At 44.2% G+C, this 26,378-nt stretch overlaps 7 protein-coding genes across 7 annotated transcripts; 5 read left to right on the plus strand and 2 right to left on the minus strand.

Moving 5' to 3' along the window:
• Window positions 1-1,152: 1,152 nt before the first annotated feature.
• EAF01_005056 (uncharacterized protein) lies at window positions 1,153-1,671 on the plus strand (the record flags this gene model as incomplete). The annotated part of the gene is made up of 3 exons (XM_038913311.1): window positions 1,153-1,291; window positions 1,320-1,327; window positions 1,453-1,671. 3 exons carry the CDS (start codon window positions 1,153-1,155, stop codon window positions 1,669-1,671), a joined length of 366 nt encoding a protein of 121 aa, XP_038771397.1.
• A 2,241-nt stretch (window positions 1,672-3,912) lies between these two features.
• On the plus strand, window positions 3,913-5,257 carry EAF01_005057 (uncharacterized protein; the record flags this gene model as incomplete). The annotated part of the gene is made up of 4 exons (XM_038913312.1): window positions 3,913-4,056; window positions 4,110-4,578; window positions 4,630-5,025; window positions 5,091-5,257. 4 exons carry the CDS (start codon window positions 3,913-3,915, stop codon window positions 5,255-5,257), a joined length of 1,176 nt encoding a protein of 391 aa, XP_038771398.1.
• A 2,478-nt stretch (window positions 5,258-7,735) lies between these two features.
• Window positions 7,736-9,989, minus strand: EAF01_005058 (uncharacterized protein). The gene is made up of 5 exons (XM_038913313.1): window positions 9,778-9,989; window positions 9,474-9,706; window positions 9,166-9,370; window positions 8,725-8,980; window positions 7,736-8,665 (listed from the first exon to the last, which is right to left on the minus strand). The coding sequence occupies exons 3-5, from the start codon at window positions 9,315-9,317 to the stop codon at window positions 8,117-8,119; spliced, it is 957 nt and encodes a 318-aa protein (XP_038771399.1). The 5' UTR covers window positions 9,318-9,370; window positions 9,474-9,706; window positions 9,778-9,989; the 3' UTR covers window positions 7,736-8,116.
• Window positions 9,990-10,863: 874 nt separating this feature from the next.
• Window positions 10,864-11,232, plus strand: EAF01_005059 (uncharacterized protein; the record flags this gene model as incomplete). Its single annotated transcript, XM_038913314.1, has 1 exon — window positions 10,864-11,232. One exon carries the CDS (start codon window positions 10,864-10,866, stop codon window positions 11,230-11,232), a length of 369 nt encoding a protein of 122 aa, XP_038771400.1.
• A 1,078-nt stretch (window positions 11,233-12,310) lies between these two features.
• EAF01_005060 (uncharacterized protein) lies at window positions 12,311-15,993 on the minus strand (the record flags this gene model as incomplete). The annotated part of the gene is made up of 3 exons (XM_038913315.1): window positions 12,311-15,189; window positions 15,237-15,451; window positions 15,506-15,993. The coding sequence occupies 3 exons, from the start codon at window positions 15,991-15,993 to the stop codon at window positions 12,311-12,313; spliced, it is 3,582 nt and encodes a 1,193-aa protein (XP_038771401.1).
• A 1,775-nt stretch (window positions 15,994-17,768) lies between these two features.
• On the plus strand, window positions 17,769-20,192 carry EAF01_005061 (uncharacterized protein; the record flags this gene model as incomplete). Its single annotated transcript, XM_038913316.1, has 2 exons — window positions 17,769-19,990; window positions 20,051-20,192. 2 exons carry the CDS (start codon window positions 17,769-17,771, stop codon window positions 20,190-20,192), a joined length of 2,364 nt encoding a protein of 787 aa, XP_038771402.1.
• A 3,831-nt stretch (window positions 20,193-24,023) lies between these two features.
• On the plus strand, window positions 24,024-26,357 carry EAF01_005062 (uncharacterized protein; the record flags this gene model as incomplete). The annotated part of the gene is made up of 2 exons (XM_038913317.1): window positions 24,024-24,189; window positions 24,244-26,357. The coding sequence occupies 2 exons, from the start codon at window positions 24,024-24,026 to the stop codon at window positions 26,355-26,357; spliced, it is 2,280 nt and encodes a 759-aa protein (XP_038771403.1).
• Between the last annotated feature and the right edge of the window lie 21 nt (window positions 26,358-26,378).

The raw sequence follows: 26,378 nt of genomic DNA on the forward strand, positions 1-26,378 counted from the left end.
ATTATACGAGAGGAATACCCACACCTATTTCCAGATACTGTTTCAGCACCTGGAAGATCTTGTCTCAAAAACGACCAGATTAGCATTCATCTGTGGTGCCCAACTTGTCAAACTTGGTGCGTGTCTTGTTCAACAGACGGCCAGACTAGAAGATCACACCAGAAAAGGTGTTTTCGAACTTGACCGGCCGATTATGTCACGCAAATTGCTATCGATCTTGGAGCTTCACACGAACAGCTACAGTGAATCATCGGGAGATGGCGCATTTACGGTTCATTGCAATGTCTCTCAGTTGCTCTGCATCAAAGCGTGAGATCGGAAATCTTCTTTGCAAGGATCTTGTAGAGTCTTGACTAACATTGTGGGATTGGCGGGTGAATTCCCGCCTCCGAGGCATTTTTTTACTATTCATGATTCCAAATGGCAATTCTTGCGAGTACTACTACAAGTCATGGTTTAATGCGGTGTTTAGCCTGTTTTCTTTCCGGATACTCATTTGCCTTCGGCATATGGCTCCTTACCATCCTGAGTGCTTTCGTAATTACACAAGTTTCGAATCGGTTGACTCTTTGGAAATACTGTCTACATCAAAGTATCGCTAGATCCCTACGAAGCTCGCTAGCTATTAGCCAGTGTTTCTATGGCAATCCGGCATACTGTTTTGGCAAAGCAAAGTCCAGCCGTTCCTGATACTTGGGTTTCCCGAGCTATCTCCCGAGATAAGATGCACGTCGTTAAGAGTGTCGGGCATACCTACCCAAAGTGCGTCTGCGCTAATGACCTCGATAGCCTGCGTCGAATTAAATGAACAGGGATTAATGGTGCGAACCACGCGACGCTCTTCCCTTGGTTCATTTTTGGGTGTACAGAGATTGATTAAGATGCGATTATCATATGTACTGACTCGGGCTTTCTGCATGATAAGCACTCCTTGGAAGTCTACGACCACCTCAAACTAGAGGAAGCTCTCGATATCAAAAAGGCGTACATACGTCTGATCATCTGATCGTCCGATGTAGGTTTTGCTAACCTCATGCATAATCGAAAGACAGTTCAGAATATCCGTTTAGCCACAGGCTACTTTGACTAGGCATTTCGTGCGACTAATCACTTCCAGATTGGATTCTATATCATTCCTTTGCTGCTTCGATAATGCAGCTAATCTCAAAGGGTCATCACGGATTAGGCAGAGTAAAAACAGTCCCATTCCTCACCGCTCATGCTGCAGTTAGACACGGTCACATCGCTTCCGACCCAGCCCTAAAGCGGTTGTTCAAGGCTCCAAAGGCACGTACGATATACTTATACATTACATGCAGGCCTTTATGTTAGTATATAAGAAGTTAGCTTATCAGATAATGACTTCACTGCACACATGGATATAGCATCTCAGTCCACGCAACTCTCAAGTCGACCCTGGAAGGCCAAATAATTTGATGACACGGACAATAGAGTCCTTCTATCTATCGCATTGTGGATTACGTCGTCCTTGAGGCCATGCTCATTTTCGAGCGGACCAATACCGTCGCGAAGTTTCAGAGATCCCTTGGTCCAATTCATGAACACATCGGAAAATCGTCCGAATTTGACATGACTCCGGTTTCCCTTCCCCCACCTTGGGCATCCCGAAATGGGCTCACACGCCCAGAAAATACTATTACTTGTGCATGAAACCACTTTTCTGGTTATTCCGGTTCAGGAAACCTACGGTACCTGTGTACAGGCAAAACTGTCATGGAGAATTGGGAATTTTCCACGAGCTTCATCTTGTGGCCAACTCGCACTTCACGTTAGCATTTCAAGACCGGCATTTGCGCGCTGTTATTCTATTGGCATTCCGTCCACAGCAGCTCATGTATCCTCTTGCATCATTATTGGGCAATTCAAGGATACCATTTTCTCATTACCCTCGGCCGTTGAAGTATGTGCAAGTGTAGCATGATGTATGGATGGAACAAATTTGTCTTGTAAAAAGTCACTTCCGAGTTCCTGGGCTACGAATACATTGAACTGCCAATCATTCCAAGAGCTAAGGATATTCATTTCGGCTGCGCAAGGCACTGTATCTCAATTATCATGACGATCTAATATTAGCCAAAACATGTTCACATTTACGAAATGCTGTGTAACCACAACGGCAGAGAAAATCTCTGTGCATGATTCGAGCACCACTGGACGGGGTTTATAGAGGTGTCTTTCCGAAGCAAAATTTGGAGATGCGGCAAGCCCTGTCAAATCTCGGTCTGCTGATCGATACGGTAACATGGAAATCTGTGGCCGATAATCCTGCAGGAAAATGTTGCGATCAAATATCCAAATATGCATGCCAGAGGCTAGGGTAAAATCAGCTTATTGGATGAATATGGGATGATGACCAGAAGATTACGCGAACTCTACTGCCATCAAATTATGAGTATGTTGAAGAAAAGATACCAACATTGGGCAAATGGGGTGTTCAAAAGTTAAACAGACCTTTAGCGTGGAAGACAGAGAGAGAGAGAGGGAAAGAAAGAAAAATTGATGTTGTGGAATCCAAAATTTGATCCATCTTTTTGTGGTTCGAAATGTAAAAGCCTACAAGGTTTAATATCCATCAAAGCGTGGAACAAATCAATGGAACTTATGGAACAAGTGGGCCGAAATATAATCCTGGTGGAAACTCTGGCGAACACGCACTTTGAACTTCCATGCACATCATTTTTATTTTTTTTCCAAATTTCAATCTTCTAATTTCAAATATCAAGCACTTCGGGGTCTAAGCTTGCAAGTTTCAACATGGGCAAAAATGAAGGCTCACTTCGGATATATCACCGTAAATTAAAACGCAATTGTAGTCCACAATTTAGTATCGGATCCCCCGAATAGTTTCCACACATTTTCTTTACCTCCGTACATTCTGCATAGCCTTGGAAGTTGCAACAAGTCCCATGTTCCACGAGTCGCAGCTAGAACATTTCAGCGAATGTTCCTTCTCGCTTCAAGCTCCACTTCGGTTTCCTTATGCCCAACGTAGAAGTTATTCATCAAACTTTACGCAAAGAGGTAGGTCCCTAAATCTACCTAGTATGTGTGTGAAATTTTGGTCCCATGCTTGCAGGTAATTAAGTAAGGAGTTGTTGTTCTAATCGATACCTTTTCAAGATCAGCAAAGGCTTCGCTGTACAGTCATTACATCCTCTACAATGATCTAACGTCGTTCATCTTGCACTTTTTCCTTCCTCGACTTATTTCCTAGGCTTCAGGTCAGGATGTTTCAACTTTCTCGCATTAATCCCACGTTTAGGTATTCCTAGTCGCGCTACGATTCCAATTTTGTGTCACGGGCCGTTGCGTTTAAGGGGTCATACAAGCTTCGTCATTATCACAAGTCCATTTTGTAACGACGGAAACTTTATCTCCTACTGGTTACCATGTTCTGGAAATTCCATGTACATAACCCCTGTCACAATTGACCCCACAAGGCCTTGCTAAGCTGCCGGGCTTTTCTCTTCTCCATTATCCCATGTTCATCCTACCCTTGACTGATCAGCAACCAGCACCATGTCACACCATCGTGGGTCCTCACCGCTTGCTAAAGTGTTATTACTGCATTACAGTACTGATAATCTCCAACCTGACGAAGAGCAAATAGCAAGCTACACGACAACCGTTGAGCTCCGCATTTTGAAAACGGCTGTTAATTGGCATCCATTCTGAAGCTCCTCTGTTACCCAACCCTCCATCTGCTAGCTATATTTAATAGGTCTTCAACCGAAGGTATCCCAACTATCAAGTTCTTAATTCATCAAAGACCCTTGAGACTTTACTTCACTTCTACATATTTATATCAAATCTTCGTCTTCCATCTGACATCTTCATCACATTCCATCTCTTTTACCATTCATACTATACATACCAATTCGAGCATTCATCATGGCACCTAGTCGACTCACAGAAGAGGATGAAGTCGCTGTCCCAGAGATTAGCTATGACATCAACCTGCCATACAACCATGTATCCGATGAATACGACCAGAGATCTAAATGTCGAACAGAGTTCCCAAGCTACCTTCCATCGGTAAGTGAAAGGCTTACTTCCATTTCATTGACCAGCCACTAATCAACACGAAGTGGGAGGACGATGTCTGGTTCGACGAAGTCAAGCACTTCGAGTATCATGACCCAGCCCTGCGAGCAAATAAGTCTAAGCCAAACCTCTTCAAGGGTGGTGTCAAAGCCAAGCACATCACGCCTAAGATGGGGACGATTTTGAGTGGTGTAAAGATGGAGGAGCTCTCTGACGCAGGCAAAGACGAACTTGCACTTTTGATAACCGAGCGCAAAATTGTTGTTCTCCGAGAACAATCCGACTTTCTTCACGCCGGTCCCCAATTTCAACAAGATTTCATGTCCTATTTCGGACCACTAAGCATTCAGCCTGTATCTGGCTCTGTCAAGGGACACCCTCCTTTCCATGTCATTCATCGCGATCACAACGAAGAGGAAATCGCAAATTTCTTCCAGAAGAAATTGACTTCCACACTCTGGCACCACGATGTCAGCTACGAAAAACAGCCTCCTGGATATATTATGCTTGGCAGTAAGTTTCTATTCTTAACCACAGACTTCGGAATTTCTAACACCTAGCCAGTATTAGCATGCCCCGATGTTGGTGGTGACACCGTGTTTGCCGACACGGTGGAAGCCTACAAACGCCTCTCGCCCACCTTCCGCACCATGATACAGGACCTCAAGGCAACCCATTCCTCGCAAAAGATGATTGGCTATGCGCGCGCCGCCCGAGGAACTGTCCGAACCGACCCGATCGACTCCCTGCACCCAATCGTTCGCGTGCATCCCGTCTCGGGCGAAAAAGCGCTCTATCTCAACTCGGAATTCTTGACCGATATTGTCGGGCTCAAGGATGGCGAGAAGGAAATGCTGATGAAATTCTTGGTGGATCATGTTTGTATGGGCCACGATTTCCAGGCGAGAGTGGGGTGGGAAAAACACTCGGTGGTTATGTTTGATGGACGAAGCACTCTACGTATGTTTTACCCTTCTCACTATCTGTTCCCTTTGGAAACAAACACATTCTAACGAAGAATATAGACACCGCAACCGTAGACTACGATTCCCGTATTCAAGCGCGCCACCTTTTCCGCTTGGCAGCCATGACGGAAAAACCCATGTCGGTCGCTGAATGGGAAGCCCACCTCCACGATGATAAATCCTCCGAAACCTCAGAATCATCGAATTCGAGCGTGAGTTCGGATTAAAGGATACGAGGAATTAAGACGAGACGAAAAGTTTTCTGATTATTTTTTTTGATTTTGATTTTCCTTTTCACATGTTTTTTTTTTCGCTCTTCATTATACCAAGATTGATTGATGCAAGCACAGCGGGGATACCAATACCAATCGTTTTGATTTGTTTCTTTCCTATCCCCTCACTACTTTTATAGACTTTTTAGGTTTAGGTTTATGTTTTTTTTTCTCGGAGGGGAGTTTTCATCACTATGTTTTTCACTTTTTTTTTCACGATGTATACCCGGGATGAAATATCTCTCTTCTCTCGGATTCTCTGGGGTTTGGGGTTCGTTTTTCTTTGATGATACGTTGGGATGTTTTTACGTACTAGGGTTGCACTGTGCATGCGGGAAGATCTGGATTGGAGTTGTTCCAGTTACTTTTAGGCTATATATCCACTACTGATTTTGTTTCGTTCATAAAGGATCTACTGTACTTTTCATCAGTTCGATATTTAAGGCAATCTCACAAATGAAAATTCGGAATTTACATAACTTCTTGATGTTGTGTCTTGCATTATGATTTTTCTTCAACTTTATTCTCTGTCAATCTAAACGTTCTAGAGCTGGCTAGCTGCGTGTGTTTGGAAATACAAGATAAAGTCCTCTTTACGTATAGCACGAAGAACACCCTTAATATTTGATTGTGCAATGGCAAGTATGCTCGGCTTACGGAAGAAGGAAAACACGTGCTACAGCATACATATCAAGAGGGGAAAACGAATAGAGGGGTGCAGCGCATATTGCTTATAGCCTTACGTCAGAGGAAAGCCAGGGCATGACGGACCACTTAGATGGCGTACCGTTGTATGTGGGGCTTTGGTATCGAGGCTGATTCGATGTGAGAGTGCGAGCATATGGTTTCTGCGGAGATTTTTACACATGTGTACATGGTATGTATGGGGGTTTGAAGTTTGATGTTGAGGGGCCGATGTGATTTCTTGAATGGGAGGTGGTGATGTTTGATTTGCAGACTGGAATTTGTGTATTTATATGTATGGGGGTTTGGTCGAATTATTGGTAAGTAGGAGTCTTGTGATGGAATTTTGTTGTTCGAGAGGGAGTGTTGAGTTTAGGGCTTGTTTGACTGATTGCGAATGAATTAATGATGCTGTCGTTGAGGAAAAAGAGGAGACGGAGTTGGTTCAATAGAATACGGAAGAGACGGAAGCTTCCAAAGAGGAAGAAGAGGGGAAGTTTAGAGGTAGGACTACCATCTAGGATCTGTTACTATCTGCCATTCCATCATTAATCAAATTGATACTGAAGAAGGATGGACAACGATCCAGCATTCACAAAGCTCTTACTTGATCTAGCGCACGCAACTCGGCGACGGGGATTACGAGCGATCAACAGGAAACCGGTTTAGCATTCGGTTCAGCATTGAATATTGGCATGAGATGAAGATGGCAAGCGATGTGATTGATGATGAATGTGATAGCCTTACTACGGCCTCCAATCTAGATGCCTAGTACGACCCTAATATCTGCTTTAGAAGGTTCGATCACATGCATGTGTATCTGCAGTCATGGATGATACTCGGATTGCTCGGTTTGTTCAGCAGCGTAGGCTTCCAGATTATGCACTCATGTTCCCTTGTGCATTCCGTGGGAGGCGGAGTCCGGTTCATTTGTATTTCTCTTGGCGTGGTATGGCGTTTGGGGTCTGGGAGATAGGTATTGCACCTTCTATGACACGGTACGGACGGATACACTCGTAAATGCATGCATATATGAATGATATAGATGTATCTATATGTAATGCGAGCCAGCAGGGAGATAAAATGAGATCGCTCGGGACATTGAGTCACCGGATGACCAACCACTCAGACAATTTGACTGTGCATATACTCGTTATTCTTCGGTGCTCTCCCTGTCGATTCGATGATTGGTACTGGTGGCAGCGAAGAGGTTCTCATACCATAGATGATGAGTATCTCAAATGATAGACGACCGATTGTACCCAGATTTTCAGCGGTAGGAACATTGTAATTTTAAAAAGGATGAGCGGGTGGAGTCTTACTCCGAGTCCCGGGTTTCTCATTAACATGCCATGGCTAATATTGTTAACCTTGATATGTTGTACCGCTGATTCGGAAATTTGACAATTAGTCGCAGGTGTGGTACTACACGATTCTTGGTGCGATTTTAATGACTGTCATAGCAAAATACCAGCTTCTTCCTCTGACAAAACTCAATCGCTGATAATTAGACACCTCAATAATTGCTACAATAATCTAACTACTACCGTCCAATACCCTGATGCACACACGGGTAAGGCGAACGATGTCATATCATGTCGTTCACTCGGAGTACCCATTCGTCATAGTACAGCGAGCACTCGGACAATCTAAAACATATCAGTCTGATATGTTTTTAGATTGTATAAGGATTTCGCGCAGGGTTTGATCTTCACCGACTTTTGGTTCCAGGACAGTGGTTCATGGGATGCAGGTAAGAGTTTGGCAAGACAGTAAATGCTGATGCAGAAAACTCGGCGAGATGAGATAAGATTAGGATTTGAAGAATTTTCTTAACTTTGGGAGAGATAATGTGATATGATGAATATAATATGATATGTACATTAGTGGTGACTGTGCCATAGAGCGCTAATGATAACTAATAATGCAGAGTTAAGAGACAGCCAAATAGCATATGCACTTGAGAACATCACGAGAGGTCAGATCAGCTTATTTCGCAGTACTTGCTTCACGTATATGAGTATACGCATCGTAATTTCAACGAATATGAGAATGATGCTTTGCGCTACGCGGAATCGAACGATACGAGCGGACACCATGCCACGGCCAATTGTCTGCTTGGCTATCTCCTTACTCATCCCCGAATACCTCCCACCCGAAGGTGTTTCTCAAATCCACGAACCTTGTTTCTTTGCCCTCAGAAACTTTATTCATGCTTTCGAACTCCTCTTCAGTCAAGTCGACTAAGGTTCCATTGGTTTTGATTCTCCCCTCATTCGAACTCATGGGAAGGACCACGTATCCTCGTTTGATACCCCAGGCAATCAATATCTGACCTATACTAACACCCTTCTTCTCGGCGATTGAGATGAGTTCAGAGTTTTGGATAACAGTTTTGCCTGTAGTGGGAACTTGGCTCTGGGATCCCAGTGGCGAATATGCCACGGGAAGGATGTTCTTTGCAAAGCAGTAGTTGATTAGCTTAGTGTTAGGCCAGACGGGATGAGTCTCGACTTGATTGATGGCGGGAGGAATATCCGCGTACTCAAGGAGAGCTTCCAGGTTTGAGATGGTAAAATTGGATACTCCGATGGCTTTGGCCTTGCCAGCTCTGTTGAGAACTTCAAATCTTCGCCAGATAGGTTCCAAGTTAGCCGTGACTTCTTTATTGATGATGTACTGCTCAGGGTTATCAGACTTGAGAACAATAGATTCCAACATCAATTGGTGGATTATACCTTTCCATCATCTCCGATCTTGACTTCATAGTCTTCGGTCCTCTCCGCGGCGAATGGCCAATGCATCAAGAAAGAATCCACATAATCGACACCTAGTTTCTCTAAACTGTAATTCAGACTCCACTCGACATCTTCAGGGGAACCGCACAAATGAGGCCACACTTTCGTGGTGATGAAGATATCGGCACGCTTGACACCTGGGTTACTGGACAAGAATTCACGCAAGCCAGACCCAACCTCTGCTTCATTTTTGTAACTGCGGTGTGTTAGTTTCAGAGCTCGGAATTGCAATACGAAGATTATTTTTCCGATACTTTGGCACCCCCTTCTCCAAGGAATAGGGGTGAAGATTAGTGGGAAGAGAGAAGGGATGAGCCCAGGAGATATCGAGTGCACAGTTGGGATGAACGGATAAACATGAGACATAGGGGTTGAACTTACTACCAAGCACAATCTAGATGGCGATAACCTGATTGTAGAGCCCAAAGTACAGCATCGTGGCACTTCCCTGGGGATCCTTCATTGTGAAAAGTACCAAATCCCAAAGCCGGTATTGGGGCACCGGTGTTCAATTTCAAAGTAGGGATAGTCATGGCGATGCCTTTCTGCCGATTTCTCGAATCCAGGAATAAATTTCCCTATGGAGCTAGTGTCGTGAGGAAAATGTTAGTCTGAGAATTGACCATGGTATCTCGTGGGTCGTGAAAAATGCACAGAGAAATCCATTGAGTTGGACTGTGGCCACGTACAGGTACAGATACAGGATAGAATGAGATCTTCAATACCGAATGATGGAAGTCACGAATAGATTGGAGAGAACGTGGCTACAGAGAAACAGTGGACGGGCTATACATAAATGTGGTGCTCTCGACAATCTACTCTGCATGAGAAAGCAACCTGCTCCATGATGCATGTTTGCCATTTTGGGCACTCTGCTGCTGTGTGAAACGTGGTGCAGGATGCATGGAGACGAACCGAATATCGGAGAGTGGTGGGTCATCCTTGTAATCTCCAATTGTTACGAAATGGCAGAAAACTAACTTTTCTCATTATCTGCATCCAGACAAGGATTCTCGTGGGGTGGATTGTCTCAGAAGAAACAAGTTACAACCCTTCCCTCGATAAGGTTAAAAGGTTCATTAGACATTTTGATGTTTGACCTGACTGGAACTTTAATGTGCGTCTACATCGTACTAGCTTGCTGGAGAAGGTTAAGAAAAGCTTAAAGAACTGAATTTGTGCCCAATATCAAAGACGGACGAGAATGTTTGAGAGACCCAAGTAGGTAGTGAAAATGTTAGTACAGTAGTCGAACCCATTGGTCATAATCTCGTAATAGCATCCAAAAATGCATCGTCGATGCGAATGCCTGCTCAGAGCGATCCCGCTTCAATCACCTTGCGGCCCGAGCCGCGGTAGGTAGATAGGTCAGAAGTGGAGGGCATTGAGAAAATGGGATTTTCGGATAGAAATTGCACATCTGCTAAATCGTCGACAGGAGACGCGATAGACCATTTGAAAGATCTCACCAATTCATGTGTTCTAGCTGGCTAAATTCCACGTTGTGGTAGAGAAAGATGCAGCCCCCTACATGGAGTTCGTCAATTGATGCCTCTTTCCTCTGTGCTAGCAGACATTGACAAATCCGAACTTTCGCCGTTCAAGAATGAGAGTTTATGCTTTGCATACGAGGCAAGCCAGCGTGTCTTGATAGTATGATTCGAAGTCGGACAGCAAAGCAAGCTTGTGCAGTATGATGTCGAGCAGTCTCTGCAGCTACATTCCAAAGTTAGTGCCTCAAGGAGGTCAAGGAGGTCTTGCATTAGCTCTCCGAATGCCAACCGCATCGTTAGCCTCATGTACTGACACAGGTAAGTCACAATCTCTTTTGTCGTCCTTAGCATACATGTCGCCTTAGCTCCTTCTCTTGCTTCCCAACAACAGGCGCACGGCCAGCAGAGACAAATCCACTCGTCAACGTCACCAACATCATACCAGCCGTGTTAGGTCTGAGAACACCTTTTTTGGACCCCGAAATACGCAAAGTATCTTGCAACTCCACATGTGCAGCTATCGCATTATTCAACCTCAAAATGGTCCCTTTCATTCTGCCATGATTTCTACTCAGAATGCGTGTTAATGTCCCCGAAGTATCAAGCGTTGCAAAGCTGTAAAACCGAAAGCAGTGCGGGTCCACGAAAAATTGTTCGTCCGTTGGCTAGTGGATTGTCAAGTAAACGGATAGCATTTCACAAGTTCACACATTCCGAACACGATCAGTCAGTCCTTTACTTGCCCGAACTCTACTCCTCAAACCGCACCCGAAATCCCAAAAGAAAATCATGTAGCAACTTAGGGCCTAAGATAATAACCTGGTTACCAACATCCGCTCTGAAGCAAATTTCAGGTTATAAAAAGAACAGATCAAACAAACCCGAAGGACAAAAAGCTCATGATGGCAAAGACGAAACGATGAACAAGCATCTCCTCTTCTATTTTGAGAAATGAAACGAGGCTAGAAAAATTCCGAAGAATTCCAGAAGAGGGCATGGATAATAATGGCATAGCGCCTGTCACATCCATTCATCACGTGTACAATTGCTTCGACGTGTGATTTTTGGATTTGAGTAGCTTTTTCAGGTTCACGGGAATTGGATCGTACATGCTGCCTCTCGTGTCCTTTTTATAGTCCTGTACTTCATCATCTCAGCTTCATTTCCGATCATAAGAATGTGCAGTTCGGTCAATTCGATGGTGTAATTATGTACTTCGTTAGGTCTGAGGGGAGCTTCGTCAGCATGCTCACTTTACTACTACACACTGCTCGAGGAGTGGTGATAGACTGAAGGGAAAACGGAAAGATAGGAAAACAGTATGGATAAAATACTATAAATTGTAACAATATATCACAAGTCAGTAAAAACCGAGCCGTACATGCAAACCAAGTAGCCAATACCCATCAAGTCTATCTCCATCATATTATTTTTGTAAATATCATAATTCCAGTAAGCCCACACGCGCATGTTGCCTGTAGATATATATACCAGACGAGACAAGCAACACATCATGAATGAAATAGGATCGTGGAATTTTTGAAATGAAATTTATGTCCTAAACATGACCCGAAAACCTCATACCACTTTTCAAACGTCAATAGTCCAGTGTCAAATGTGTAAGAAAGAAATGTAATGCAAACTATTCCATATCTATACATGATATATCCATCCATTCTCGCAACAAGGAGATAGACCATCATTCATCTTCGTCTTCTCAACACACGTCCAATCAACGAATCAGTGTACCACATGCAAGCTTTTGTGATCTAGAAGGTTTTCCCATTCAACCCTATGTAATCATACAGTTCATTCGATTCCAGCCCGTCCATTCCACTATTAAAAAGCTCTCTACTGGAACGAAAAATAGAAGAACGCCAGGGCCATGCATGTTGTAAGTATATTCCTTGATCATCAATCATCGCATCGCTTTTATCATTTGCGTCATTAGTATTTTCCTCTTTGTTCACTCCTCTCCTTTCCAACTCCCAGACTTTCCTTATCCCCTGCCATAGCCTCTTCATATTTTCAGATCACGAGAGATCAAATCCAGCCCCCGCATTGACCGCATACAGCAATTTCTCTCTCAATTTCTCTTTGCTTTGATACCTTGGCAACTTCAGTAAGTTGACACACGTACTTGCACTGGGTAGTCGATCCTCATCTGAGCTGCTATCCCTAATACTGAACAGCGGATTTAATGATGCAAATCCTAATAATGGTGCTCTTGGCGTACTGGTAACATATTTGAGCACCTTTCTCCTGTCCTCATCTTTGAATTCTTCCATGACCTGCCAGAACATCATGATCGTTGGGTGCTCGCGTCCATCGTCGCCGATCTGATACACACCGCCGTACTGTGTGTTCTTGCGTAGATCATTGATGCTGATATCCGACGTCTCACCGGAAATCAAGGTTTGAAGTTCAACTTGGTTAAACATGCTCAACCAGGAGGGATTTATGATTTGACCGAGACCGCGAAGGAAAGCCTGCGTGAGTTCATAGGGCTGAATGTGGAGACGGTGGCGTACGACATAAGCAATGTAGAGGAGACGATTCTCATTTGTCACGGGTATATTAGAGCCATTGGGCATAAGATCTCGGGTGATGACTTTGGGGCGGCCATTAGGCATGCCGTTGGGAATCGTGTCGGTTATGGTAAAGTCAAGTGAGAAATCTTCGACATTTCCGGGATAGTTTTTGAGTTTTAGCAGCCCTTGATACAATCCTTCATCAAGATCACGTAGATCGTTCAAATTAGTACGGCTTGCTGCTTCTGGGCCAGAATTTGCAGCGGACCATTTGAGAAGGAAAAACCCAGCAAAATTAATGTCAATGAGAATACCTTCGTACAAACATTTTCCTACAATGCGGCCCAAGAAGTTCATGCGATTACGCAGCTGTACACTATGTGTCCTCCAATCAGGACTCGTTTCGTTTATCCCAATTGATCTCAAGAATTCATAGTCTTGCTCCACGGCTGTCGGATTAGGGTAGAGTAGATTTTGGTCATTCGTGACAAAAAGTGATGGATTACTACCGTAATCTAGGGGACTACGAAATGCTTCATTAGTAACACTGGTAAGGAATTCTTTCGTCACTCCGCCGCCATCAATACCAGCCTCAATAGCACCAAAGCTGTCAACAAAGGTGATCTGAATTGGCTCCTTGAGGCCTTCTGAAAGTGGGAAGAATGCCTCAAATGCATCTTCAAATACAGACTCTCGACGAATCGATGCATGATGTCTGCCAAGCGTTTCTCGTGCGGCATGTCGATTTTGTGCCATATTTGCCATTCGCATGCGCCATGAATCCGGATCGATAACTCCCGACCGCCTCCTGAGTTGATCCATCATGACGAACTGTCGAAATATCTCAACACGAGTTTCGAAGGGAATGGCAAATGGCATATTTTGTAGCACCTCAATCCTGGGCCCGACAGCAGCCATAATTTTCCTCTTGTTTATTTTTTGCTGATGCTTTCTTAACAGATCCTGCTGTCTCATTTGAGATAGCAATTGGCTTGGCCGAGTTGTACGACCCAGCATGAGACTTTGAACTGGCTCGTACTCGTCTGCATCTTCTTCAAAATCGGCTTCAGCTCCTTCGCCGTCGCCAACCTCTTGTCGCCTTTCTTGCTCCTTGATAACATCAAAAATAAAGCCTTTCATGTCAAAACGCGCCGTCATGAGCCAATGATCTTTAGGTAGAAATCGTCGTCTTGAATCTCGCTCATAAATCATACGCATAACCCCGATTACAATGGTTCGCAAATAGTAAAACGTCATGCCCGAGATACCTGCGAATGGCCAACTCGAGTTGCTTGTTGTTTGCCTCTCACCAGAAGCGTATTTTCTATCTTTTGCGAATTCGTTGTTGATGCCGAAATAGGTGCCTAAGCCACCCTCGATAACAGACTTATCATCACCCGAAAGTTCAGCAGCATTGTAATAAGTGGTAAACGAGATATTCTTCAGGAAAAGGGTGAGTTTCTCAACAGCTTCCAATGAGAGTGCACTGCCTCGAATCTTTGAGACGGTTCCACCCGCTTGATTCGAGTCTGTGCTACCTCCGAGGAAGTCCTCGTCATCTATAAACTTTAAGACGAACGTGTAAAGTTCTAAGAAAAGAAGAATGGTTCTCCACTCTCGATCTCTTGATATAACTTCTTGAGATGGGTCATTGCTGTGCTGTTTTTGGTATTGAAGGATTTCCAATGCAGCTCTCGAATCAGCCATGATAGCTTTGAAAGTGCTCGTTGAACTCATTGCCTGCCAAAGAAATTTGAGAGCTAATACCTCATTTCCATTCGAAGTTGTCATCGAGCTAGAACAAAGCCACATTCGAATTTCATCGGCACGATCCGGAAAAATTCGTAGCAGGGTAAGAGCGTAACTTGCTAAGAAGCTGGCGTCTTCCTGCCCCGCCGTCGATCCTTTGGCATAATCTATGTTAAATTTTCTGAGTAGCCCAGTTATTGACTCTTTATCTAACAAAGACGATAACTGATTGCTTATGAATATGGGCAAATTGTTATCAGACTGATCTTCACTTTCTTCACGTTCTCCTCTTTGAAAATTATTGGATGTTGGTTTGCGACCATCAATCCTGCCAACGAGATCGACTGAGCACGCCGACAATTGAAAGGACAGGGCGCTTAGTAGCTCAGATTCTTCTTCACGATGCTCTTGCATATGGTATATTGCAATAAAATGGGCAAGCAACCATAGCTTTGCCTCTGGGTTTGACTGCGAAGAAGAAATGCTTGAGTAGTCACGAACTATAGCGGCAGCTAGATGATTACCACTCATTTTAGATGCGAGTACCTGTAAACCACCAAGCCTAGACTCTAAATCTGGAATGGTAAGGAATCGAGATGCCATTGCTGAATAGACATCTAATGAGGCTTTACCTATACTGATTAGGATACAGATAAAAAGAGGTGCTAGGGAAACTTACTAGGTGATTGACCCGGCACTGACGGAGATACTTGGAGAGGAGATAATACTGCCGAGACAAGCTCCGCACGCCATTCATCGGAAAGACTGCCCCCAACTACAGCGTTCGAAAGAAAGTCATAATATGGAATCGCAATATGTGACAGTATATTTCCATTCTGCACTAATATGTTCGACATGAGCCTGAAAAGAACTCTGTTGTAGCTGGGCAAAGTACTATTAAACGTGTCAGGATTCCATCAGTGACCAACACGTTGGGGGGATACATACTGTATGAGAGCGCTGAGTGTGAGTTTTGCTAATTTGAAGAGATATGGTCCATACTCTGCTTGGGATATGAGTCTGGTATTATTGTTATGAACGAACTTTCTTCCAAGTGCCGACAATTGGGCTACATCATCGTCGCGCTTGGGGTTGCAAAACGCCACCAACAGCTTTAATTGCTCCAGTGGAACGAGATCATCGTTCTCTCCCTCGCAAGGACTATAGGCCGCCTTGTATTGTTCTCTTCTTGCATCCGCAAGCTGAGTTCTACTTCTATGACCCCTCCATACTCTCTGAATTTTCTTCGAAGCGTTAAGTCTTTCTCTTTCCCTCTGACGTTGCTCCCTCTCTTGTTGCGCATGTGCCACTGTCTTTTGAGCACCAGAAGCTGACGCCGAGGAATTCCAGGTACTGGCAGCGAATGGATTTGGATTTTGACCAGAAAGATTAACTTGTCTAGGTCTGCGAGAACTGCCACTAAATGTTTGAAACATCTCTTCGACGGCGAGATTAATGGAAATGGTATCGTTCAAAAGCTTGTCCCTTTGTTATGGATTGTAACTGAGTGTATCATGAACCAAACCGCATACCGAATTCTATGGGCGATCCAAATAGAGACCGATCGAAGATGGGAGAAGAAGGATAGTTGTGGCAGATGGGATTCTTCGGAATAGGTTGATGATAGCAGTACAACTCCTATCAAAGAGTAGAGTAGGAAATAGTGGGATGAAGTGAATCACAAATATAGTATGAGCAGACGGTTGAAATGGTTTTATGTAACAGTCGTCTATGAAATCCTCTTTCTTTTTTAATGGAGTATCTGAAGGCAATATGAACAAAGTAATATCATGTACAGCCTCTTCCTCATATGTTCCTCGGATTACGTTTGGCAGCAGCCTCATTATATGACGCCGCTTTTGATGATCGATTGCCGATACCTCTAGCTGCCTTGTAACCTTATAAATCAAAAGCATCCAGGTGGAATGATTGTCTCTCTTATCGGTTTCTGATTGTGATTACTTAAGCAAACCACGATCACTGCCCTCATTGCTTATTTGAGTTGGAGAGCCCATAATTATAGTTATAGTCTTACTTGTACATCTTAGATATGGTCTCTTGTGAGAGTAAGCCCTTGAAACCCCGTCCTCTCTGCGTTCGAATGCATCAATTTTCTTGTGACTTGGAGAAGATACCTGCCTACCAGCCTACCAGCCTACCTAGACACCATCCCGGTATGTTCTTGCTCTTCATACTAGAGCGAAGCGAGAAAGCCTCCACGGCAGTGGCCACGGGGAGCGTTAAATTGTATATTCCTACTGAATGATGCTTACTCCTCTAATAACTTGGAACACTAGGTTGATTACTATCATTGACCACCTAGGTATAAATCAAGAAGCCTTTCAGTTTGGGAGCAACTATGTAAACGGCCGCTTGAAGAGCCGACTATTGATGTACTGTTTTACCTAGCAGCTTTCCTTTCCTTTTCAGATTCCCTACTCGTAGATATCCATGGATTACATAATCATCTTGATCATTCACTTGATGAATCAGCTGAAGCGAATCATCTGAGGGTTTCTTTTACTTACCCATCTGCCCATCAACGAAGTGATCAAGCTAAGCCGATTTAAGCTTAGTTAGTCTACGCACAGAAATTTCGAAAAAAAGATTGAGTTTTATCTGTCGCGATTGTGATCTCAAGAGTTCTCCTTCCCTTCCTCCTACAACCACAAAAAAAAAATACAACCCACCGAAAAGATCTTACAATAGCGGTTTAAGTACGAACACTTCGTGCTTTTTTCGTTCTTCTTCGCCCTTTTCAAATCAGAAAATCCCTCTTCTTTTAGAGATACAAAAAAATTTGAAAATCAAACTACAGAAAACCCCAGAATTGCGATCGATACTGATTCTATCGACCGATTCTCGAAATACCTTCACCTTCCTTCCGAACTTAAATCTACAACCTCAGAAAGTCAGTCATCTTGTGCATTTGTCTTACGGCAGTGTGACATCAGTATTTCGATATAATACTTAGTTCTGTACAGAATTATTTTCACGAATCTCTACCCCTCCTCACACCTCGACCCTCTCTTCGAACAACACATCTCGACATAAAGGTAACCATGCCACTTTTATACCTCTTTCTGTCTCTTTATGCCCGCTCTCAATACTTCCTTTGTCAGCCTATTGTTATAAACTTTAATTTGGAAAAAATGATTTGATTTTTGTTCGTCTGGCTAATTTTTCCATTTTTCAGTTAAATTTAGTCAACATGTCTGCCGCAACTCAAAATGCTGCTGTCGACCAGCTCGCTTCCGACCTTAACAATGCTTCCTTGAATGGAGATGCAAATGGCGCCGCTACCCTCAACACCGATGTTTCCAACGTCAACTCCGAAGATCAAGATGCCGCAGGTCCTACCCCCACCAATGCCCCTCACCCACAAGCTTCGGCTTCTCTCTACGTCGGTGAACTTGACACATCCGTCACCGAAGCTATGCTTTTCGAACTCTTCTCCCAAATTGGCTCCGTTGCTTCCATTCGTGTTTGCCGTGATGCTATTTCCCGTCGATCCCTCGGATATGCCTATGTCAACTACAATACCACCGCTGATGGTGAGAAGGCTCTGGAAGAGCTCAACTACACTTTGATCAAGGGCCGCCCATGCAGAATTATGTGGTCCCAACGTGATCCAGCTCTCCGAAAGAACGGCCAAGGAAACGTTTTCATCAAGAACTTGGATGTTGCCATTGACAACAAGGCTCTCCACGATACATTTGCTGCTTTCGGAAACATTTTGAGTTGCAAGGTTGCCCAAGACGAGTCTGGAGCTTCCAAGGGTTATGGTTTCGTTCACTACGAGACAGATGAGGCAGCCGCTCAAGCTATCAAGCACGTCAATGGTATGCTTTTGAACGAGAAGAAGGTTTTCGTTGGCCATCACATCCCTAAGAAGGACCGTCAAAGCAAGTTCGAGGAGATGAAGGCAAACTTCACCAACATCTACGTCAAGAACATCCCAGTTGAAGCCACCGAGGAGGAGTTCCGTGAGTTGTTCGAGAAGTTCGGTGATGTTACCTCGGCCTCCCTTGCCCGCGATGCCGAATCCGGCAAGAGCCGTGGCTTTGGTTTCGTCAACTTTATCAACCATGAGCATGCCGCTACTGCTGTTGATGAGCTCAACGGCAAAGACTTCAGGGGTCAAGATCTCTACGTTGGTCGTGCACAGAAGAAGCATGAACGCGAGGAAGAGCTCCGCCGTTCATACGAAGCTGCTCGCATTGAGAAGGCTTCAAAATATCAAGGTGTCAACCTCTACGTCAAGAACTTGGACGATGACATTGATGATGAGAAGCTCCGAGAGTTGTTCCAATCATTCGGTTCCATTACCTCCGCCAAGGTCATGCGTGATACCCCTGCCGAGACCGCTGAAGCCGAGGAGAAGAAGGAGAAGGACGATGAGAAGAACAAAGAGAACAAGGATACTAAGGAGACCAAGAAGGAGGGCGAGGCTGAAACTGAAGAGGCCTCTGCACCAAAGGCAAAGCGCTCTTTGGGTAAGAGCAAGGGATTCGGTTTCGTTTGCTTCAACAACCCAGATGAAGCTACCAAGGCTGTCTCTGATATGAACCAGCGCATGGTCAACAACAAGCCACTTTACGTCGCTCTTGCTCAGCGCAAGGATGTCCGTAAGAGTCAATTGGAAGCCAGCATCCAAGCTCGTAACCAAATCCGCATGCAGCAAGCCGCCGCTCAAGCTGGTATGCCACAACAATACATGCAAGCCCCAATGTTCTTCCCTCCAGGAGCTCAACAACCAGGTTTCCTTCCCCAAGGTGGACGTGGTATGCAATTCCCACCCCAAGCTGGCATGCCAATTCCAGGTGCCCAAGGAGGCCGACCTGGTCAATTCCAAGCTGGTTTCCCTCCACAACAAGCTGGTCGTGGTGCACCAGCTGGTCAACAAATGCCACCTAACATGTACGGTATGGGCCCAGGCCAATTCCCTGCTGGCGGCCAATATCCTCAACAAAACAACCCACAATTCTTGGCTGCCATGCAAGCTGCACAACTCACTGCCGGCCGTGGTGGACCAAATGCACGTGGGCCAATGCAAGGTATGCCACCAAACATGGCTATGCCTATGGGTCAACAAGGAATGCCACAATTCCAACAAGGCGCTAGACAAGGTGGTATGCCTGGCCGTGGTGCTCAAGCTGGACGTCCCGGCCAATTCGCTGGTGGTTTCCCTCCACAAGCTGGTCGTGGCATGCCACAACAGATCCCTGGTATGCAACAAATTCCTCAGATGGCCCAAGAAGGTGGTGTTCCAGCTACTATGTTGCAAGCCCAAGTTCAAGCCGTTGCTCCTCAACAACAGAAGCAAATCCTTGGAGAGGCTTTGTTCCCCAAGATCCAAGTTTTGCAACCTGAATTGGCTGGCAAGATCACCGGAATGTTGTTGGAGATGGAGAACCAGGAGTTGATCAATCTGTAAGTAATAAACAGGGAGCTTTCAGCCCCATAGGTATCGTCGTACTAACAATTTCATAGTATCGAAGATGATGCTTCTCTCCGCGCCAAAGTTGACGAGGCACTCACCGTCTACGATGAGTATGTTAAGAACAGAGGTGAAGGTGAAGGCGAGGCCGGTGAGACCAAGGAGGGTGACGAGAAGGCTGAAGAGAAGGCTTAATTGCCCACTCTCTTCTGCCATTAATGACTCTTTTTCTACACTTTACTTTGGCGTCTTGTCCAACTCTTCTGCTACGGTACGGTTCCGGAAAAGTTATTTATGCTTTGGTGGTAACATTTCGGTCCTACTTTTTATCGCATTCTTCACGCACGGAACGATATTTTTCTTATGGTCAATGAATATTTATCTTCTATTCTTCATTTTGTGGAAGGGCAAATATTTCAACCAATTACATGTACTCATAGATTACTCTTGTGCTCAACGACTCATGCACTACTCGACGGAGGTACAATTTTCTAATTCTCATTGAAAATTACCTACGCTTCTAACGATTACAATGTTATTGCAAGGTGTGGCTAGTTGGCAATGGAGGGAATAAACAACAAACCTTAATTTCTTTCTGCTTTTTTATGGCTATCTTCAGTCCATCCACTCGATTTGAACTGATGGCGACAACCTTCATTGGGTTCTTCACCTTTTTCTTTAATCATGAATGGATGGCGAATATGAAATGAGGGGTATTGGCATGGCAATTCAGTTTTCTGGGTGGGCATGGAGTGGGAATGTGACAGCGTGAACAGAATTAGATTAGGGTTCTCATAGATAAGATAAGTGGTTAGGGGAGTAAACAAGAAATCAAAAAAACATTGCAAATTGATCACGAGTCTTTGAGCTACGTGGACGTTGTGAGGATTGTGATGATTGAGCGCGTGTGCGACGCTATCATAATTTAATTGTGATTAAAGTGAATCATAGGGTGAGATATTCTAGTTTGATTCGGACATTGGGAGGTTGATTATTAGGCTACTGGCCAATAATGAGTCGCACTCGGCTGAATGATAGGGGAAACAAACCAGCATTTGATATCCGATTTCGAGTGAGATTCATGATTGTTCGGAAAATATTAATATATAATTTGGCAGCGGCATTTCCAATAAAGAAAAGGCTTACACAATGAATAGTATGAAAATGATATGATATACTAGGTGGTTAGCCCTGGAGGTAGGTGTATATGTATAATTGTTAAGTAGCTTGTTGGCGGGGATGATGTAGAGATTAGAGATTCAGAGATGTTAGGTAGATTGGTTGGTTGGTTGATCTTGGAAGGAGTTTTTGAAGGGAAGGATTGGGGTGGGGAGAGGGGGAAGGGGGGAGGTGTGTTTTTGTTGATGATGATTAGTGATGATGAGATGGGAAAAGTTTTTTTGTTGTGGGGTTTTTAGTACGGGTATTGTAGGAGTATAGGAGTATGGTAGTGTTGAGTAATATAGTAGTATGACTGACTGAACGTCTACCTAGCGATCATGCTAGTGCGTTCTATGTGGTGGATTTATCGTGGAGTATAACCTGTCAATTTTCTTTTCTCTCTAGGGTTGGGAAGGCATGGTGTAGTATTGAATTGAGTGGGTAGGCTTTGAGATTGAGGTATATGCCTACTACCTAAGTGGGAAGTGGTTAAATGAGAACGGAGAAGGAGGTAGGTGTATGATGTGAGGTAAAAATCGTAATTCTACGTTGATGTGAGGGGATTTGGGGGGGTCCGGAGCGAAGCCAAAATCATCTTGTGTTACGTTTGATATCAAGAAATATGCATGCCGATGTATGTGATACAGTCGTTGAGTTACAAAGTTGTTGAGAATCATTTTAATTTTGTAAGATAACTGAAGATATCTCGAAATTGATGAGAAGGTAACCAACTAGCTATGCTAAGTAGCTTAGAGAATTCATAGACTAGTGTCACTCCAGTCTTGCTACCTACACCAGAAAACAATCTCCCGTCATTTCTCAAGCCATGTGCGAGGAAGAACTCCTTCAGAGATCACCTAGGTAAAAGTGTCCCACCTTGCATTCATCAATACCTAAATAAGCTCACAGAAGCTACATATCCAAGTTTGCTCGCATTTCTGCACCGAGAGTCTCTTCAGCACCTGTACTTCCTGCTACTAGCCTTTCCTGGAAAAATTCCAACAGCACTGCCAATGGACCAATTCGAACTCGTAATCATTCCTGCATTCCCTCGCCTCCCCTATTTCGTCATCGAGATCGTGTACGAATGAAAGATCACATTATTTTAAAAAGTTTTCTTTAGCGTATGCAATTGCCATTGCCAATGCAGCTTTAAGATAATCGTCATCAATATCATTATATGTTGCAGAAAGAGTCTTCAGGTTGTGTACCCTAGGCACGCAATTGGAGTCTAGCACCTCAATGATGGGGCCAAACAATTTAATGATCCTTGGCTGGTAGTTTCTTTGCCGAAGGATTTTCATTAGATCCTTGGGAACGCTGATTGAGAATTCAGGTTTGTACAAAAATCTACTGAAAAAAGACGGATCAAAGTTGATGCACGCTGTAATTGTCACAGCGAAGTGTTAGCTTCATGCGGGGGTGACACGAAACCTTCAATGCAAGGCCTCCAGCGGAGTCAGCCCCTCGATGTTTCGAGCCAGTGCTAATTCTTGCTTCGGATCAATATTCTTTACCAACCATTTTGTAGCTTAGACTTTATTTGCACATCCTGCTTGGTGTAGTACATTGTTGTGGTGACTGTCAATCTCCTTCCACCCACTGCCATTCTTGTTGTCAAAGTTTACAAAAAAGGCCACTAGTTGAGCATCAGACAGCGTTCGAATGGCGTGTTGTAGTGGGAATCTTTGCTTCACTTTTGTCAGCCTCTTCTGTGCCATTTTATCGAGAGAGTCAATTGATGAAATATCAACGAGATTCTCGTCGTCAGATATCTCCAGTTCCTCGTCAACTCTTGGTGGATCATATTCAGCGTCGACGTTGATAGAATGAGCCTTGTGCTTTGGGTCTACTGAAAAGCCAAAACAACTTGAAGAGCCAATACGGCGGAAACCAAGAGAGCGATGAAGTACGACGGCGGGGTCGAGAGCTTGACGATTATAGCGCGCCTCCCGCGGTTAGACTTGTCATAGGCTTCCTCAGAAAGACCATCAATAATCCGACATGATTGATGGTTATGGGAGGTGTGTTGTATTTTGTTGAAATTTGAATGTGATAAGTCGGAGAGAGTCCCCTCGGGATTTTACTATTGCAGGAAAGCTGCACGTTGGACGTGAAACGCTAGTTTATCAAACACGGGGAAAGAGATTAATAAAGAAGGCCACTACAGTGGGTGAATATGTGACTAGACATGTATGTAATTCACTGTGTTGGGTAGACACAGTATAAATTCAACGCCAAGTCCCGTGATTTTGAAGCAAACTTCCGCCACAGATGTTTGCCAATGTACGGGACGCGAAATGTATCATTGAAAGAGCTCCAACAAAGAACTAAATCGGTGCAGTAAGTGCAAAGTATCCGCATTGCTATGCCATACAACGTAGTCAAGCATGAGCTTTACTGCCACAGCTTTTGTACGCCTACTGACCGAATGAGTCCTCAAGAGGTTTGAAAATGTGTGATTTCACTGAGTGGTTCTCAACCGAGTGACAAGTTGACATCTTTCTGCTTCAAAAAAGATGATGATTCTCGGGCTTTTTGTTTTATAATGAAATCGAAAAATGCCTTAAACTGGACAGATGCACATGAATATGAATGTGTTTGAAGGGTACCTATTAGGAGTACTGAGCGTCGGCCCATATGACGCATCATTGCTTGCACGTGCTTAGTATGGTTCTTGCCTATTATGGATACTGGCAGTGAAGCTTGAGGCATAAACACTTCATCTTCAACTTTGAACTTCCAAACTCTTAACTTTCTTTTCTATCGACAACAACAGATTGTCACTTCATCTCAAGTGGTGTAGTGTAATCTTAGCATCCTTTGATCTGAAAGAGAAGGCAAAAGTCTCTATCCATATCCACTATGGCGGACTCATCGATTGCGGTTCCTCGAAAGCGCAAGTCTGATGCTGAAATCGATACGTTCATAGACTTACCGTCTACTGTCACTGATCTCGCAGTCACAAACACAGTGGCAAAGAAATCTAAGTTAGTCCAAGATAAAAATGTCTCGACATCTGATGAGTTGAGTAAGTAGGATTATAAAGATTCTGTGCAGCTCTTAAGTACTGAGTTTCTAGCAGTTGTTGCAGATGGAAGCGAAGTCGATGTTGATCACAGTTATCATCAGCCTACTGTTTCTGACGCCGAAGAATCAAATGTTGGAACGTCCGAACAATTTTCAGAGGATGGGTTTGATGGCGAGAAGGATAGACTTGAAGACGATTACTCGTATGAAAATGAAGATGAAGATTCGGAGGTTCGTCAGCATGGAGTCGAGGAGCGCGAAGCTACTATCCAGAAGGACGGAGCGGATAAAGTAGTCAAGTTGAGACTCTTCGTGATGAAGGGTGAAGAGTTTGCAGATTGGCTTCACATGATTCATGTCCACTGCACCGTCGATGGCAAACGAATTGGCCATGCCTTCGGTCAATACATCTGCCGGGAAAAAATCAGAGAAAACTTCTGGAGCGATATGGAAGCCCCAAGCAGAGACTTGTCTTTGATTGCATTCGAGCTCTTTGACCGTTATGGATACATCAATGACCACCTCAAAACCCATTGTGTGCAAAAGGGTACAGTTGTATGGGGAAACGAGTTAGATTTTGGCTCACTATTTATACTGGAATATATTGAGGTGACTGAAAGAGAATACAGACGAAAGGGATTGGGACGAGCTATGATTGTTGACCTCGTCAAGAAGGCAGAGGGACTACACAAGCTATCCCCTTCAGGTACTCCGGAAGACAACATGTTCGAAGAAATGTTCTGGTATGGACGAAAAGAGGAAAGAAAGCGTCGTGCGAAAATCCACACAATTTCGATGCCTGGTTGTCTTCGCCATGAAGTCGAACCTCAATATGAGGGTAAATCTGAACTCGAAAAGCGTGAGATCAGCTCTCGAGCTTTCGATTCTGCTATATCGTTTCATCGTTCCCTTGGTTTTCGAAGAATTGGAGCTTCGAGCTGTTTTGGTCTATCATCCGACCCTAATCATAAGTCTCATTCACTCGCAACCCAGGATGATTTCGATCCGCCAGAGCCACCATCAACACCTGCAGAAGAACCGGAGGCGATGATTATCACAATGCCTGGTGAAGAAGAAAGTTTTCGTACATCTGCTTACGGAAGGGAACTGGAAGAAAAGAGATTGAAGAAATTGAAGGAGAAATTGGCACCCTTGCACTTCGCGGCTGTTTCTCTTCCTGATGTTGAGCTCGTAAAATTCTACAAGACATTCCATGTCAAAGATGAAAAGGAGTGGAAGCAAGTTGACAATCTCAACAACACCTTGCTACATATTACAGCATGCCATTTCAAACCTCAAAGCGTACAGTGGCTAATGGATAATATGAAAGACAAGCAGTCCTTGACATCGGCCCGCAATATCGACGGATATACCCCTCTCGAAGCATTGCAGCATGAACTAAACATCATTAGAACACGACGCGAACAACAAGGAATGATGACAGTCGTCATCTCAGATAATTTTGCTGGCTTCAAGCCCGACGCTACCAACTGCCAATTCGTACTACTGACCGGATCGATGCCTACAAAACTATCGGATACTCAGCTCTTACTACAGCTTAAATGTGGATGCACCTATGGGGAATGCATCGGAGGCTTTCTATCGCCGCGCATGAAGCTGGCACTTCTTTTCCAAGCTGAAACACATTATGACAGTCTGAATGATTCGATCCACATGAGTCTCGGAGATGACGGCCTCGATTGGTTATGGCTGCAAGAAAGCCTTGTCGAACACGTTCATCCGGATCTCCAGCAAAACTTCAAGACAAACAAATCACTCCGTCGAGGTTTCGCTAATATGTTCAATTACATCGCGACATGCTTGAATGCCAACAAGCCACCCACAAGAAGAAATGTTTTGAAAGTGTGTGAAGAAACGAGAGAATGGCCACCTGTAACCAACAATTATCTCCAATGGGGCGGCACCCTTGACAACAAGGTCGAAGCAGTATTAGAAAAGGTATTCGAATATGCACACGCCCAAAATGAGATTTTTGGCGATGGCGAGTTTATGAACTGCATGGAGAAAGATATTAAGCAATTGAAAATATGCAGGAATGACCACGAATATGGATTTGTGGCTAAATCCTGTGGCTTGCCAGAACGTAACACAAATCCATCCGGAAGATTGGAGGGTATGTTCCAGAGAATGTTTTCGGGTATGCAGTGATTGTGCTAGATGGGTTCGTGC

The sequence above is a fragment of the Botrytis porri genome, assembly GCF_014898465.1.
Source record: "Botrytis porri strain MUCL 3234 chromosome Unknown BPOR_006, whole genome shotgun sequence".
NCBI lineage: Eukaryota > Fungi > Ascomycota > Leotiomycetes > Helotiales > Sclerotiniaceae > Botrytis > Botrytis porri.

Coding starts and splice junctions, on each gene's coding strand:
- EAF01_005058 (XM_038913313.1), bottom strand. CDS start 9,317: ATGACTATCCCTACTTTGAAATTGAACACCGGTGCCCCAATACCGGCT. Junction 8,981..9,165: donor CATCTAGATTGTGCTTGGTA/GTAAGTTCAACC, acceptor AACACACCGCAG/TTACAAAAATGAAGCAGAGG. Junction 8,666..8,724: donor AGATCGGAGATGATGGAAAG/GTATAATCCACC, acceptor AACCCTGAGCAG/TACATCATCAATAAAGAAGT.